The sequence below is a fragment of the Sorghum bicolor genome, chromosome 3 (genome assembly GCF_000003195.3).
Source record: "Sorghum bicolor cultivar BTx623 chromosome 3, Sorghum_bicolor_NCBIv3, whole genome shotgun sequence".
Lineage (NCBI taxonomy): Eukaryota > Viridiplantae > Streptophyta > Magnoliopsida > Poales > Poaceae > Sorghum > Sorghum bicolor.
This window is the reverse complement of record NC_012872.2, coordinates 15,128,598-15,145,550: the sequence shown is the minus strand read 5'-3', so window position 1 is coordinate 15,145,550 and position 16,953 is coordinate 15,128,598. Positions and strand designations below refer to the sequence as shown.

The following is a 16,953-nucleotide window of genomic DNA, read 5'->3' as shown; positions in this document are numbered from 1 at the left end:
TTGACGGTGGCGCAAGCCTAGAAAGAGTAGAGAGAGAGGGAGAAAACCAATGTTTTTCCATGTAACCATGGGTTATTAGGTCAGTATGGTGGGTTATTATGTCCAAAGGGCTATAATGTCATGTTTTATAGATGAGGGGGTTATATAGTCAACCCTTGATAGGTTAGGAGGTTACGTTTAATATGCCACGTTAGCAAAAACCACTTTAAAACCGTCTTGGTTATTTAGACAATTTTCAATAGTTTAAGAGGGGTGCAATATATGGTTTTATAGTTGAGGGGGATAAATAAGCTGCTTGTTTTGTTTGCCTCGGCCCTATTTCCTTTCCGTAGTGACAGAAGTGAAGCAGGATGGGGTGGTGAAGGAAAAGCCCCCATTGGTAGAAAAAACCCACGACACTATCAATAGGTTGAGGACTTAATTTAAGTAGACTTTTTTATTAGATAAATTTCAAAGTGTCCTATGTCTATACAAGTTCGAGTAGAGCGTGTCTAGACATGTTATAGAGTTTGGTTTCAAGATGAATAGTAACTCCCTTGGACCCCTCATTTCTATTTTTGAGATGTTGGTGACTTATTTTGTACTTTATTTGCTTTTAATATAATCCATTACGGGCTCCTTGCCCCTCTTGTTCTTAAAAAAATGAATGGTAACGCAGGTGATGAGACTATAAATTATATATTCCGTGACAATACAACATTTTTGCTAGTAATAATATAATAAAACACCAAAACACATGTAATTCAGGCAAGTGTGTAACAAGCTATATGGTCCTTTACAACGTATAAGCATGTTTGCTATAATACTAAAGAGTGAAGAGATTTATTTGTCGTGTTCTGTTTATAATGCCCTAATGCCTCTACGGTCCCTATTTTGTTTGTGATCTGAGCTCATGATCCGTGCTCATATGAGTTAGAACGATGCACATTAATGCATTCAACGATAATATAAGTTCAATTCCTATACGTAACAGATAAGACAACTATTACATAAATCTCCAAGGCGCAAGTATTCATATGACCACACAACAAAAGGTATTTTTTTCGTTGCTACACACGAAATATATATTTACTATAAATACGAAATAAAGAAAAATAACAAAAAAAAGAGAGATAAAGAAAAAATAACGAAAAATTGCAAAAGGAGTACATAAAAAAAAAACCCGGCCCAGGAGAAGGCCCGTGCGGGTGGGCTATCTCCCCCCCCTCCCCTTCTGTCTGCACCACCTAGCCGACCACTACCGCCGCCGCCACCGTACGGCAGGTGCCGAGGCCTTCGTCGGTCTCTTCTCCGGCGACGAGCACCCATCAGGTATTCCCACCCCTTCTTTTACTTTCGTGCTGAACGAGACCGAGCCCCCAAACCCTAACCCTAACTCAAAGCTATGATGCCTACTAACTCGAACTTTTTGCATGAATTATCGGGTGCACATGTGTACACCTCTGTCCTGGTCCGCCCTTGGTTGCTGTTGCCTTGCGGACTGCATACGTGGCCCCATTCCGTAGGATTCTTGTTGCTCTCAGAATGCTGATTCTGCTTCCTCTGTCTCGTTTCATCAGAGTATAAGTAGCTGCTGTCAAAGTGTACATGAGCAATGGTTTGTGTTGGGTCCAAAGCAATAAGACCCAAGGGGAGCACAGGAAATGGCTTGGGAGATGGAGCTTTAGATGATAGCTCACACAAGAAGAGGGCAAGGAAGGATAAGAGCGAGAAACCCCGGAAAGGGGGTCACAGCTCGAGTAAAGGACCTTCTGTAGGGAAACCTCAGCATGGGAAGGATAGGAAGCAGAGCAGCGATGATGGGAAGAAAGGGAAACGGCGAGGAAAGGACCATCATTCAGGAAGCTCTGTGATGGTGAATCCCAGGACCAGGAACCTCAACAATCAGGATGCATTACCATCCTCCATTACATCAAAACCAGTACAAAATGTTCTTAGGTATGAGTATGACAGTTTGTGCCTTTTGAAATTACCTGTTGTTTTTAAATGTAGAGATGATGGCATAGTTTTCTATGTATGAAGATGTTAAAGTGCTGATAGGCTTATTTTCTGATGATCAACAATGTTTAGGAAAAGAGTTGATCCTGAAACTGCAAAGTACTTTATGGAGATCTCAAATCTCTTTGATAACAAGGAGATTGATTGTGAAGAGCGCTCGACTATATGTGCTAATGCCTTAGAAGAATCTAGAGGGAAAGAGCTTGAACTTGCCACCGATGCTGTTATAAGCCACACCTTGCAGGTTCTTATAGAAGGCTGTGAGTTGGAGCAGTTATGCACATTCCTCCGCAATTGTATTGACAATTTTTCTGTCATTGCCATGGACAAAAATGGGTCGCATGTAGCTGAAGCAGCTCTCAAGTCACTCGCAACACATCTTGAAGATGAAACCTCTAGGGCCATGATAGAAAAGATACTGAACAAAATATGCAAGGTATTCTTTTCTTTGACTGGCAACATATCTCATTCCATTTTCTTACAATGGACCTCAAATTAAAGTCATTGTTTCAGGTTATTGCTGCAGATGCTGCTAATGTGATGTCCAGCTGCTATGGATCACATGTTCTCCGCACTCTGCTTTGTCTTTGTAAGGGTGTTCCGTCAGAGTGTCTTCAAGACTTCCACACTACTAAGAGATCTGCTGTTCTAGCTGAGCGGTTGAGTTGTGGAACAAATCAACCTAGTGGACATGTTCCAAAGAATTTTGAAAACGGTTTCTCAGGCATGTTTAGGTCTTTCGTCAGAGAAATGCTACATAATGCAAAAGCTGACATTGCAACTTTACGAGTTGACAAGAACAGTAGCCTTGTTTTACAGGTTAGTATCATTGCAATAGTTCTGGATTTTGGTTACTGAGTGTCAGGATTTGCGGTCGATCGGACAAGAACGACAACTAAATCGAACAAAGAAATGATAAATTGCAGTAAAGGATAAACTAGGGTTCTAAAGCGAGAGATGAAGAGGAAAAGTAGTTGGCAATTGTCTTCACACTTTTCTTTCTCTGACTGACGGGGTTTATTCCCTGCTACTTCTCGACATCGCACCATGACTTAAACTTTTAGGGCAGCAAAAACAGTTTAACCGAGTACAGTGAGTCTTAAGGCTAACAACTGGTAAAACACAAATAAAACTACGACAGTTGGATCATTGGTAAACGAGGATGTACTGATCCCCGCCAAGTCTGAACTTCTGTTAAGTTTCTTTTGTATGCAGTTAGGTCAGAGAAACCTTGGCCTGACAGAGTCTCTTAACATGTAATTCTGCAGACTGCATTGAAGCTATCTTCTGGTGATGATAATGAATTGCTTCATATAATATCAATACTTCTTGGTTATGATGAATATAATACCCTACAGAAGAGAGATTACAGTGAAAAAAAGGAGGAGATTGTTACTTTACTTGAAGAAAGTGCTTATAGTCATCTCTTGGAGGTATCGTTTGAGCATTTTTCCATGCAATGAAAAAGTCAAATCATATATCCTTGCATTTTCTTGTAATTAAGCCTCGCTCAATATTCATTAGGTGATAATAATGCTTTGCAGGTGATTGTCGAGGTTGCCCCAGAGCAATTGCGCAATGGTATGCTTGCAGGTAGTCTGAAGGGTGCATTATTTGCAATCTCATCTCATCACTGTGGCAACTATGTGGTGCAAGCTTTCATATCATCTGCTAAAACCTCAGATCAGGTATACAGACTTGTGCAGGAAGTAACATTATGAAATGTTCTTTCAGCAAACTATAATGTTCTGCACTAAAGTAAATGCTCTATTATCTATTCATGTTGCTCTGAGACATGAGAGTTTGTCAACAATTTGTATATCTTTGCTTCATGTTGAAAAATTGGAGGCCACTGTAACATATCTGCTTGGTTGGATTCATGACTGATTAATGGTAGATCTTGACTCTTGGTACTGAACATCTGAAATGCATCCTGTATTCTTCATTCACTGGTCATGTACAATCTCTTGTCTGAGCAGCTATCCTATTTTTACAATAAACTTTGCTATAATTTCTCGACTCTTACTTCTGTCTGTACTACTTATATGCGAGGGGATAGAGCACTTATGTATGTCAGAGTGTGCTTATGTGAGTCCATGTACTGAAATTATGCATAGAATGTGATTTGTGTTTTACATAATTCTTCTACTTAACATTTTCAATTCCAATCTGGTTATAGTTTCCAATATGAGCTTTTCTTAGTTTCATTTTGATAATTCTTTTTTTCCCTACTCAGATGAATCAAATATGGGAGGAACTTGGTCCAAAAATGAAGGAATTGCTTGAACTAGGTAAAACAGGGGTTGTAGCTTCCATCTTAGCGGCATGCCAGCGGCTTGAAACTTATCGCCTTGAGGTCTTCGTTTATGAACTTTTTGTTTCTGCATCATTATTTTATAACCGATTTTCACTAAATGTGTCTGATTCCTTTGTTATGATCTCTTTGTTATGAACTGCAGAGTTCTCAAGCTCTTGCTGCTGCATTAAGTTCAGATTCTGAGTCTCCTGATAGCATTGTTGCACATATACTTTTTCTTGAGAACTACCTACATGAGAGATCTTATTGGAAATGGACTCATGGTGCAAAGATGAGCATTCTGGGTTGCTTGATGCTGCAATCTATTTTCCAATACCCGCATGTATGTTGAAGTTGGTGTATTCTTTTTAAACCCCCCTGCTCACTGCCTCATGGTAGCAATATATATCTAATTTATGGTGCATGCTGCTAACTGCTCATTGTTCTCTCCTAGTTTCCAAATTGTTTTTATGCTCATTTGTCTAGTTCAGTTTTTATCCAGCTTTGGTTTATATTTTGCTGTGACATTTTCATCTTTCAATCACTTAGATTTTTAACTGTCTCTCCTGCTTGTTACTCTTAATGAGTAATTGGTACCTTATTTGTTGAACAATATAGCAATACCTAATAGTCTATATCTGACTCTTATATCTCTGACATCTTAACTAATTGCTGCCATTATGTTTAACATTAGTATGGAAAAACCTGGATGGCTAAAACCTTGATTTTGCATTCCTTTCCGTGCAGCAATATATTCGCCCATATGTCTCAAGCTTGCTGGCCATGGGGGATGATCAGATCCTCCAAATTTCCAAGGATTCAGGAGGTAGCCGTGTTCTTGAATCTTTTCTAGGTTCAAGTGCCACTGCAAAGCGTAAATTTAAAGTTTTTGGAAAGTAAGCCTCTTCCAAACACCCCTACTATTCAGAGACTATTTCATCACTTCCGCAAAATATGTTCAGATATAGTGAATACATATGATTCGTTTATGCATTGCAGTTTAATAAATGCTTGAGTTGCATGGATAGTGCTGTATTATTTCCATTTTCATTTTTGAGCAGTAATCATCATGACAATAAGGCTGTAAAATGTTGGTTGAATGTTTGGTTCAAGTAAAAAAAAAGACTTGGTTCAACTAGTTTTACAGCCTCATTACCAAAAACCTTGTTTGTCTTGATTATGATAGAAAGAATATAAATAAATAAATAAATGTTTCACAAAGCTCAAATGTGTTCATGAGAATGCTACTTTGCCTAGGCTTTGCAGAGCTCATCTGATCACTAGAGTAGGGGTGATGTTTGGATCCTACTACCAGCTAATAGGCTTGCTAATTGCCTATTTAAGAAAAAAATGTTTTCATGAAATGCTATATCTGGATAAAAGGCTGTGCCGCTGAACCAGAACGTATCCTGCATGGGCGGCCAGTAGATGAACTATCATTTTTGTCTATGCAATTCCTATGTGGAGGATTATTTGGATGGGCATAAGCAAACAAGTAGGTTATGGTTAGGTGTGACCACCATTGTTATGACTGGGTTAGCCTATAGCCGGAAGAAAAGGCCCATAGTGGCTGATTAGCCGCAGGGAATAGGGGCCTAAGGCCCATAGTATTATTTTCATTAAGTTATAAATACCAATTGTAAGACATTGAGATGATTAAGCAAGAGCAATCAATCTGCTCGGCTTCTTTAGGGAGCCGAGAGACTTCCAGCCAGCCCTAGCCGCCGCCGCCTCCTCACGCACAACCACAGCGCCCAAGCGCTGACCTCGCCCTCGCTCCCCGGCCATCCATTGCTACAACCTCCGAACCCTAGCTGGTAGGATCCGTAGTCCTATCAATCTGGTATCAGAGATCTTTGGTGCGATGTCTGGTCCTCCACCCACCACCTCCTAACCGTTCGCCGCCACCACCATGCCGCTTGCCACTTCCCAGCCGCCGACAACCCTCCTACCGTCCATCACGTCGGCGCTGGTGCAGTCAGGTGCGTCCGCGCTGTCCCCGTTTGCACCCGTGCCCTCCCTGATCGTACCCATGATGCCCGAGCAGCTGATAGCGGTCATCTTCGACCTCGGTCAAGCGGCCTCGGTCAAGCGGTGTCCGGCATCCGGCATCGGTCAGGCGGTGGCCGGCATCTGGGCCTTCCTCGTCGGGCCTCATGCACCACAATTCCAATAGCCCCTACCACAACCGCCATCGCCGACGTTCCAGCAGGCCTTGCCGGCACCACCTTTGCCCTCTACGGCCGCGGCGGTCGCTGCTGCCTACCCTTACGGGATGCCCTACGAGGAGGCGGCCTCCGCTGCCTTCCTGGCCGCGGCTTTGCCGTCGTCTCAGGGCCCCCCATCACCCAGATCAAGTTCCCGGTGTCACCATCGCCGCTCCTTGCTTGGCTCGTTGACTCGTCGGTGCCCGTCTATACGACAGCGGGCGCCCAACCCTACATGTCGCTGCTGCCCTCTACCGGGGTTGGGACTGCACACGGCCACACGGGGGCGTTTCCCCCTCGGGCACCCTGTACGGTGGCGTCGATGGCCCTCTGTTCCACGGAGGCAACCTACCGCCCTCGGCGCCATCAGCTTCGGCATACACGGCACCGCCAGCCTCGGCATACAGGGACGTTTCAGGGGGTGCCGCTTATGCTGCTGCCTTTGAGCCGCCCCCGCCGCAGTTCTACAAGCTTGAGTTCCAGACGTACGATGGCTCCATCGACCCACTGAACTGGCTCAACCAGTGCGAGGGCATGCCTCCATGGGAGCGTTTCCGTGACCTCTGCTGTCTCTGCTTTGGGCCGTCGCTCCGAGGTAGTTGTTTGGCGGAGCTGGGCCGACTACCCTTTACGTCGACTGTGCAGGAGTTCGCCGACCACTTTTAGGCGGTGGTGTGCCATGCCTAGGGGCTCTCCACGCGTTAGCGCGCCGAGCTCTTTGTCGGTGGTCTTCCGGAGCACCTCCGGGTGGATGTGGAGATGCGCGATCCACCTGACCTCTAGACGGCCACGTAATACGTTAGAGCCTTCGAGCGGCGTGCAGTTGCCATGCAGACCCTGCCCCCACGCGTGGTGCACGACTGCCCCTGCAGCCAGCGCTGCCCCCACAAGCTCGCGCCCTCGTAGCACCCCAGGTACTGGGCGGCCTAGGGGCTGCCGTGGCCAACACAACTCTGACGGTGTGTCCTTTCCGCCGCCTGCCGCCAGCGGAGCAGGCGGAACGATGACAGGGCCTCTGCTACAACTGCGATGAACCCTACGTCCTTGGCCACATGTGCCAACAGCTCTTCTACATCGACATCGATGACTACATTGTGGCCGATGCTGGGCCGGCTAGGGATGCTACCGCGACAATCGTGGTTCTAGCAGAGGAGTTGGCTATCCAGGAGCCACCAGACGCTAACGCTTTCGTCGTCTCTCTCCATGCTGTGGCAGGTATTCGGATGGAGAACACCATGCCCCTTCTCGTGATGGTGAAGGGCGAACGCCTGCTGGCCCTGCTAGACACGGGATCGACCCACAACTTCCTCTGGAGCACGACCATGCGCCGCCTCGGTCTCTCCCCAGGAGGGGGGGGGGGGCAGCTCTGAGTGGGCCTCAACCTCGGCTGTTTCGACCTCATTCTTGGCGTCGACCACCTAAAGACGCTGGGCGCCATCCTGTGGGACTTTGAGGCCATGACGATGGCCTTTCGGTGCCAGGGCCGACACGTCCTCTGGAAGGGCGTGGGTGGCCCTGATAGGACGGCTCACGCGGCGGTAGCCTCTGTTGACTCTTAGCAGCAGCTGCTGGACCGCCTCCTATAGCAGCACGGCACCATCTTTGAGGAGCCGTGGGGCCTTCCTCTGGCCCGGCCATACGACCACCGCATCCACCTACTATCGGACATAGCGCTCGTCGCCGTCCGGCTGTACCGCTACCCCTAGCTCCAGAAGGACGAGCTGGAATGACAGTGCGAGGCCATGCTGGCCTAGGGCATCATTCGGCCTAGCACTTCGTTGTTCTCAGTTCCGGTGCTCCTAGTCCGCCGAACTAGGACAAATCTTGGCGTTTCTGCATCGACTACTGAGCTCTCAATGCCAAGACATCCAAGGACAAGTTTCCCATACATGTGGTGGATGAGCTTCTTGACGAGCTCCACGGGGCTCACTTCACCAAGCTCGACTGCGTTCGGGCTACCACCAGGTGCGGATGCACCCTGAGGACGTGGCCAAGACGGCATTCCATACCCACCACGGCCACTATGAGTTCTTGGTCATGCCGTTTGGCCTCTCTAATGCCACCGCGACGTTCCAGGCGTTGATGAACGTCGTTCTTTGTCCCTACTTATGGAGGTTTATGCTAGTCTTTGATGACATTTTGATCTATAGTGCCTCTTGGCGGAGCACCTCTAGCATATCACCATCATCCTTAACGAGCTTCAGGCGCATCATCTTCATCTTAAGCACTTGAAGTGCTTGTTCGGGGCGACGTCTGTGGCCTATCTAGGCCACGTCATCTCCACCGACAGCGTTGCCATGGACGCCGACAAGGTGACGGCCATGCTAACGTGGCCTGCGCTACGCTCTGCTCAGGGCCTTCGTAGCTTCCTCGGCCTGGCGGGGTACTACCGAAAGTTCATCCGGGAGTTCTGCCTCATCGCGGCGCCCCCTAACGTGCCTCTTGCGGCATGACGCCTTCGCCTGGGACGATGAGGCGGAAGGGGCCTTCCAGGCGCTAGCGTGCCCTCATCACCGGGCCTGTGCTCCAGATGCCCAATTCAACAAGCTGTTCATGGTAGACTGCGACGCGTCAGGCGCAGGGTTCGGCGCTGTCCCGCACCAGGGCGTCGGTCCCCTCGCATTTTTCAGCCGACCATTCGCTGCGCGCCATCTCAAGCTTGCGGTGTATGAACGGGAGCTCATCGGCTTGGTGCAGGCTGTGCGCCACTAGCGTCCGTACTTGTGGGGGTGCCATTTTCTGATCTGTATTGACCACTACAGCTTGAAGTTCCTTTTGGACCAGCGCCTGTTGATGGTCCCTCAGCACGAGTGGATCAGTAAGCTGTTCAGCTTCGATTTCACCGTCGAGTAGGCGGATGTGCTCTCCCGCCGAGACGCCGAGCATGCAGCCGCACCGGACAGCGGCGATGGCGCAGCCCTGTGCGCACACTCGAGGCCTTTGTTCGCCTTCATCGACGACATTCAGCCACGGCGGAGGATGCCCTGCTACTTCGGCAATGCCTGGAGGCCAGCGACCTGCAGGCCCCTGGCGCTTTGAGGATGGGTTGCTCCTGCACGGTAGCCGTCTCTTCGTGCCTGACCATGACGACCTGCGCCACCAGGTGCTCTTGCTGGCCCATTCAGCCGGCCACGAGGGTGTCCAAAAGACTTCACCGGCTGCGCGCAGATTTCAACATTCTAGGCGATCGGGTGCTGGTGCAGGACTGGGTACGCTCTTGCACTACCTGCCAGCACAACAAGACGGAGAGACTACAACCGGCGGGATTGTTGCAGCCGCTGGAGGTTTCGACCCAGGTGTGGGCAGACATCTTTTATTGAGGGCCTTCCAAAGGTGGGCGGCAAGTCCATCATCCTCAAGTGGTCGACCACTTCTCCAAGTACGCGCATTTTATTGCGCTTGGCCACCCCTACACCGCTACCTCCATCGCCCGCGCCTTCTTTGACAACATCGTTCGCTTGCACAGGTTCCCGACCTCCATCGTCAGTGACCGGGACCCGGTCATCACTGGGAATGTCTGGCACGACCTTTTCTGGATGGCTGACGTTAAGCTGCGTATGAGCACAACCTTCCGCCCGCAGACTGACAGCCAGTCCGAGGTGGTAAACAAAGTCATTGCCATGTATTTGCGTTGTGTTATAGGAGACCGCCCGCGCGCATGGGTGGACTGGCTCGCCTAGGCGGAGTACTGCTACAACACTACCTTCCACACCACCCTGTGTGCCACTCCGTTCGAGGTGGTCTACGGCCGTTCCCCGCCGCCGCTCCTGCCGTATAGACAGGGGACGGCTTGGACAGAAGCTGCCGACGCTCTCCTCCGCAGCCGTGACGAGATCCTGGCTGAGGTGTGCCAGCGTCTCCTACAGGCACAGCAGCTGTCCAAGAAATACTACGACGCTAATCAACACGACGTGGAGTTCTCCGTCGGCGACTGGGTTTGGCTGCGCCTGCTCCATAGGACAGTGCAGTTCCTCGACCCCCGCGCCAAGCACAAGTTGGGGCCGCGTTATGCCGGCCCGTTCCAAGTGATGGAACGCATTGGGCGCGTGGCTTAGTGGCTTACCGACTCCAGCTTCCCGACGGCGCCCGCATCCATAATGTCTTCCATGTGGGGCTGCTGAAGCGTCACCGCGGCGACCCTCCAGCGACGCGGTGCCTGGAGGGTCTTGATCCAGTGGTGTGGACTGCTCGCTGAGGACGCTACGTGGGAGCCTCTCCAGGAGTTTCGTGAGCAGTTCCCCGATTTTCAGCTCGAGGACGAGCTGTTTCAGCAGGCGGGGAGAGATGTTATGACCGGCTTAGCCTATAGCTGGAAGAAAAGGCCCATTATTGGCTGATTAGCCACGGGGAATAGGGGCCTAAGGCCCATAGTATTATTTTCATTAAGTTATAAATACCAATTGTAAGACATTAAGACGATTAAGCAAGAGCAATCAATCTGCTCGGCTTCCTTTAGGGAGCCGGGAGACTTCCAGCCAGCCCTAGCTGCCGCCTCCTCCTCATCATGCACGACCATGGCGGGCAGGCGCCGACCTCGCCCTCGCTCTCCGGCCATCCATCGCTACAACCTCCGAACCCTAGCTGGTAGGATCCGTATGGACCGTATCAACCATACCTATATTCATCAGGCTAATGTGGATCTTAGAAGTGGCTAGATGAAAAAGTTAACATTGGTCTGCATGAATTAGGTCAATGGTGTGCTTTTTGTAGTAGTGCAGTGGCTTATTTATTTGTCCTGTGTTAGATATTTGGTACTCCCTCAGTTTCTTTTATATGGTGTATAAGGATCTGAAAAAGTCAAACTTCATAAAATTTGACCATCAGTTAATCAAATTATATGCATGTTTAATGTATGGAACTTATATCAATAAGTTTGTATTTCATAAAGGTTTTGTACACGATTGATTTTTTAGCAATCGCCAATTGATGATAATATATTGCAAGAAAAAAATATTATCAAAGTACACTCACAAAGTCTTCTTCAAATCCTAATATGCTTTATAAAAGGAAATGCAGGGACTACTATTACTTAACATCAGTTCGCATCGGGATGAAAGCGTATCGGATATAATAATTTTGTTTCAGGCACAGATAATGTCAAATTAGATGTGCCGGATACAGATACAAATGGATAGTTATGGTCAATTGATAGTCAGGTACTAGTATTGAGCTACATATCGTATGAGATATCGAACTTTGAGTATCCAGATCTGGATATGGTATTGGACATTGAATGTCTGGATTCATATATGGACTATCCATCTAGTATCTGAACCCTTCGGATTCAGATACGGACTATCCATTTGGTCTCTGAACCCCTTTGGACGGACGGATAGACAGAAATTATCTGTCCTGTTTTCATCCCTGTATTGCATGTCAATCTTGTTTGTGATTTGTTAAGCTGAACCCTTGGCACCTGACTCTAGTTAACATCTCATTATTTCTGTTTATTTTATTGCTTTTGAACAGTAGTTTCCACATTTTGTAAACAGAAAGCTGCAAGCTTTGTTTATATTATATTTTCTAGATTAGTCTTCTTTTTTACCAGCATATGTATTATATGGCAGGTTGCAAGGTCATTACGGAGAGATTGCTATGAATCCTTCTGGCTCATTCTTAGTAGAGAAGTGCTTTACTGCCAGCAACTTTTCTCATAAAGAGGCTATAGTGGCAGAGCTGTTGGCTGTGCAATCTGAACTATCTAAAACAAGACATGGGTTCCACTTGCTAAAGAAGCTGGATGTCGAAAGGCAAGTCATATTTCCATTGTCCGCAAATGCACTTTGTCAAATAATCTATTCTATAGTACAATTTATTAAAAAGTTGTTCAGTCCTTTGCCCATGTTAACCGACTTATTGCCCTTTTTGTCACAGATATGCTAGGCGACCTGAGCAGTGGAGAGCTAGTCAAACTTCAAAAGAAACAACTCAAAAGAAGTTTGAGGCAGAATTTGGCTCAAACAGTCAATCTACTGGGCAGAATATCAAAGAAAAGTTCTCTCAAAGTCCCATGAAGAAACGTAAGCAGAAAGAGAAGGCTGACAAAATTACTGAGGATGCCAGGAGCAACAAACCAGATTTCTCTCAGAAAGAAAACAGTAAGAGGCCAAAATCTGCCAAGTCATCTGCTGAGAGAGGATCAAGTGCCAAGAACACCCGTGAAGGCACTGATGCTAGTGCCAGCATGATGTTCTTGAAGGGCTCTGTCAAGAGGAAATCCCCAGGTTTCCTTTCAGATAAACCGAGCCTCAAGAAACAAAAACATCACAAACTCGTTTCTGGTAGACCAGACGGTAAACTTTTTGTTCGAGATAGTGGTACTAGTGCACCGTTTGTCAAGAATGCTGGCAAACAGAAACAGTCCATTGCTGAGCTCGCGGACCTGGCTGGTAAGGAGAAGCTGACTGCGTCTGAAGTTCGCAAATTGCTGAAGCCTGAAATGTCAGGCAAGAGCTAATTAGTTCCAGAACTTGCCAGCAGGTGTAGGAAATATAAATCAGGTCTTGCCCCTGTTGTCCTTAGGGCGAGCAGAGGGCCAGAGGCAGCAATTTGTTGGTCATCTTTCCTCATATGTTGCGGAAAGAAATTGTAGCACGCGAGATGGGTTTGTTTCAGTAGAGATGTATTCGTGATGCCTGTCTTGATACCTGTTTATTTTGCTAATGAATTTGTTTGCCCCTGCAAAGGTTTGTTTGATCCGCTGCTTGCTGATAGTACAAAACATGTAAAAAGATGGTAGCCCTGCCCAGGGCAACATCATCCATTGTAAGACCAAATACTCAGTAATATAATGTTAATGCAGGAAATGCCAAGAGACTAGCTAACCTAGGAGGAGACATGTCAGAACTGCAAATGGGGTACTAGAAACCAAGACACCAAGGAAATAATTACTCAGGAGTGGTTCAGCATGTGCTCATCCATCCTTCCAATGCAGTTACCCGTGAAATCTGCTAATCCCACTAACTGCGTCCTTCACATGTGTTTGTCCCAACTCAGGTTCACTGGCCCCTGACAAATTGTTCTGCTGTCTCGAAAGATTCAGTCTACATTCATACATGACCGGTGGCCCTCATGCCTAGACAAAATGTTTCCTGTCTCCTAGTTCAAAGCTTGTCCAGATTGACTGTAAAGTATTGTTATTAGGTTTTGAGGTAAAGCTTCAACTAAGTTAGAACAAACACAGGCAGGCAGTGCACACTGAGTCTGAATCATAATAGCACGCCTCCAAATGTTTATAGCAAGTGTACAGAAGTTAAACAAGTGCAGGGGTATCTCCTGTGACAAATCTGTACTGTAGCATCTTATGCAATGGCCTTTGTATTTAGGCCCTGTTTAGATTGCAAAAAATTTGGCCAAAGTGGTAGATTTTTTAGTTGTCAGAACTTGAGCAGAGAAATCTGACACACACAAAAAATTTTCAGGTGTTTAGTTGAACAAATTTTTTCCTGACAAAATCTAGACTGCAGACATAGGTACAAGGGCATTAAATGCTGTGTTTGGGACTGCATGCACATGCAATCGTTGCTTTGCATGCCGCATGCAACACTCTCCACATCGGTGTCACTCATGCAAAGTTGCTTTGTCTTTAATCACAATGATATATATAAACAACAATAATTTTTATTTGTTCACAAACACTCAACCCTATTATTCACCACTGTCCCTATCACTATTGTATGCCAAATACAGAGATTATTCACACATCCACACTCAGTCCTCAACCCAGTACAAAAAATACAAGCACAGAAAGATCAAAATTGTTCATCCCAAAAAGATCTTTCAAACACCAGTGCACAACGCAGTGGCGATTAAATCACGAAACTGATTCATCACATTCCACTCATCCTCCACGACCTCAGGATCCGGTTGGAACTCAAATGCCTCAGGTGGCACATAGTTAGCATCCCTATTGAGCTGCTCAAAGTGCCTGTCATGCACTCCACTAGTCCTCATGAAATTGTGTAGTGCCATACAAGAGCATATTATCATGCTTTGCTTTACGGTGGAGTATGGGGGAACATCACGCAACATACGCCACTTCATTTTCATAACGCCAAATGCCCTCTCTACGACATTCCTAAGAGATGAATGCGTATAGTTGAAGATTTCTTCTTTACCTTGAGGGCCGACGTTTCTGTACTCTTGCATATGGTACTTGGTTCCCTTGTATGGGGCTAGATAACCAAGCCGGTTTGGGTACCCGGAATCAACAAGGTAATATTTCCCTGTAGTTACAGTACCATATCTATGAGCAAAAACATGGCAATTTAGATAACAGGCACTACATATAACCATACGACAATATACCTGGAGGTGGATGGGGGAACTGATCACCAAAAGTTGATGTTGCATCATTGAAGACTCTCATATCATGAGCAAATCCAGGCCATCCAGCAAGGACAAAACTGAACCTCATGTCGAAGTCACAGACAGCCAAGACATTCTGTGTGGTTCTACCCTTGCGGTTCAAGTACTGGACAAATAAATTACTAGGCACAGTTAATGGTATATGGGTTCCATCTATTGCGCCTATGCAATCCTTGAAGTAGGGATAGAACCTAGGGCTTCTAAGTCTGTCATGCATTGTACTAAATGTAGGGTCAACAGGTTTTAGGATGTCGGCAGCTAATCTGTCCATACATACCAACACTTTGTTGAAAAGCCTAGAGATAGTACCCAGGGACCTCTCAAATCTTTCCTTAGCTTGCCTAACACTTTGACAGTCTCCAAGCATCCATAAGAAGATACCTAGTGCTTCTAAAGAGGTTAATTTTCTACTGGATTTGAGGCCATATGTTTCTGTCAGGACATCATGAAGTTTGTGAAACATTTCAGGGTTCATCCTAAACATGGTGTAACACCTATCAGGGTCATGTAGATTATCCATGACCCACTCTATTCCAGGCAATTTAGGGGTCCTATAAGGGCGCCTACTCAAGTACTTATCAATATGTATGGCTTGCTCTAACATACCACTGGTTCTTAATGCATGACTTGACATCGACTCGATCATAATCATGGTCTGAACGGCCTCGTCCCAATCATCTCCCATTGATACATCCTCACTGTGTTCAGCTGGTTGGGACTCGTCATCACTGCTGACATGTAGGTCTTCTCCATCCTGTCATCATCAGCATAGGTATGTCAGCCCCCCTTCCAAATTCAAATGCTGTCCAAAACCCTAGCACAGCTCGATGGCCATGCAACAGAACAATGATTATCCACGGTATAAAGCAAAAAATAGAGAAACTAATCCACACAACTGGAATGACAAAAGTTCAGATGACAAAGCACAAATCCTAGATGAACCCCACATTTGGGGCACTAAATTAGAGTTCAAATTGTTCACCGAAGACTAAACGGATTACGACTAACTGCATTAGGACTTACTCTAACTGCATTACAACTAAGGCTAACTGCATGCACTTCAATTAAGCAGGGGAACTAGTTCTCCACCGGGAGGTTTTCTTGAATGATGATCCACCTAGCAGCATCGTCAGTGCAAGAAAGGAAGATGGCCAGATCAACTTCATCTCGGCAGATCTTCCTAACAGCCAAGAAAGAACTCCTGGTAGCTGCAGTAATTCCCATCCCCAATGCAATGTTATATGCCTGCTCGACCATCTGCTTCTTTGTCATAGGGGACTGCTGTGCCTGATGTTGATTCTTCTTTTGCTGCATCTCCAATATGGTACCAAACAAGTTTACCTTTTGCCTTTCAATGTCATTGGCCTCACGTTGGTTGCTATCCCAAGACTTAGCATTAGAGCTCTTAGTTTTCTTGCTAGGGCTGGAGGCTGTGGAATTAGTGCTAGAAGGCCTTTTGTGTACTTGGCTACCAGGGGTTGCAAATCCCTGACTTGCAGGGGTTGCAAATCCCTGACTTGCAGGGGTTGCACCATCCGCCTGTCCCTCATGCTGAGCATCCTCGTCATCGGAGTCCTCGACTCCAATGACATTGGTTGCCGCACCAGTTCCAGGCCTGTATGCAGTAGACCCATCAACTGTCCATCCAGCAAACATGTCATCAAGCTGCCCGAGGTAGTCAGGCATGCCTCCATCCCTTATTTTCAGCAAAGCCTTCTTGCCCTATAATAAGAATTGAACTATTGTAAGACTGCATGAGTAGGCTTGTATTGAAAACCTTAAACTATTTGCTGGTACCTTGCTCTCTTTCTCCCACCAGTCATCATCAGCATAAACATTGTAGCCACTACCTCCCAGGCCAGAAGACTTGCGCAACGAATTGCATAACCTCCACTCGGCCTTGAGTTCTTGCACTTTACTGTTGAACTGTTCCCTCTCATGCACTAAACCAGTAGCCAAGAAGTACTTGTGCTTGATGTCCTTCCAGCCAGCGCTGCTCATGACGCCGTTGTTGTAGTTGCCGTTTTTAATTTGGGAGTGGTAAATGTCAATGAAGACACGCAGTCTCTTTGGATCCCAACTACC

At 46.7% G+C, this 16,953-nt stretch overlaps 2 protein-coding genes across 3 annotated transcripts; one reads left to right on the top strand and one right to left on the bottom strand.

Moving 5' to 3' along the window:
- LOC8060336 (pumilio homolog 23) lies at window positions 1,174–13,307 on the top strand. 2 transcript variants are annotated; one of them, XM_021456838.1, is made up of 11 exons: window positions 1,174–1,311; window positions 1,560–1,938; window positions 2,071–2,434; window positions 2,512–2,817; window positions 3,267–3,431; window positions 3,543–3,686; window positions 4,235–4,354; window positions 4,458–4,637; window positions 5,042–5,190; window positions 12,069–12,251; window positions 12,376–13,307. In XM_021456838.1, exons 2-11 carry the CDS (start codon window positions 1,595–1,597, stop codon window positions 12,956–12,958), a joined length of 2,538 nt encoding a protein of 845 aa, XP_021312513.1. In that variant the 5' UTR covers window positions 1,174–1,311; window positions 1,560–1,594; the 3' UTR covers window positions 12,959–13,307. The 2 variants fall into 2 exon arrangements, with proteins under 2 accessions (XP_021312513.1, XP_021312514.1); XM_021456839.1 differs by having other exon boundaries at window positions 1,182–1,311; window positions 1,506–1,938.
- On the bottom strand, window positions 15,946–16,869 carry LOC8079618. Its single transcript, XM_002455481.1, has 2 exons — window positions 16,666–16,869; window positions 15,946–16,590 (listed from the first exon to the last, which is right to left on the bottom strand). The coding sequence occupies exons 1-2, from the start codon at window positions 16,867–16,869 to the stop codon at window positions 15,946–15,948; spliced, it is 849 nt and encodes a 282-aa protein (XP_002455526.1).

What these genes read in the sequence shown, in the direction of transcription:
- LOC8060336 (XM_021456838.1), top strand. Translation starts at nt 1,595, where the DNA reads ATGGTTTGTGTTGGGTCCAAAGCAATAAGACCCAAGGGGAGCACAGGA. An exon ending in ACAGTAGCCTTGTTTTACAG is followed by an intron (nt 2,818 to 3,266) that starts GTTAGTATCATT and finishes GTAATTCTGCAG; the next exon opens with ACTGCATTGAAGCTATCTTC. An exon ending in CTTATAGTCATCTCTTGGAG is followed by an intron (nt 3,432 to 3,542) that starts GTATCGTTTGAG and finishes AATGCTTTGCAG; the next exon opens with GTGATTGTCGAGGTTGCCCC.
- LOC8079618 (XM_002455481.1), bottom strand. Translation starts at nt 16,869, where the DNA reads ATGAGCAGCGCTGGCTGGAAGGACATCAAGCACAAGTACTTCTTGGCT. An exon ending in GGTGGGAGAAAGAGAGCAAG is followed by an intron (nt 16,591 to 16,665) that starts GTACCAGCAAAT and finishes TTCTTATTATAG; the next exon opens with GGCAAGAAGGCTTTGCTGAA.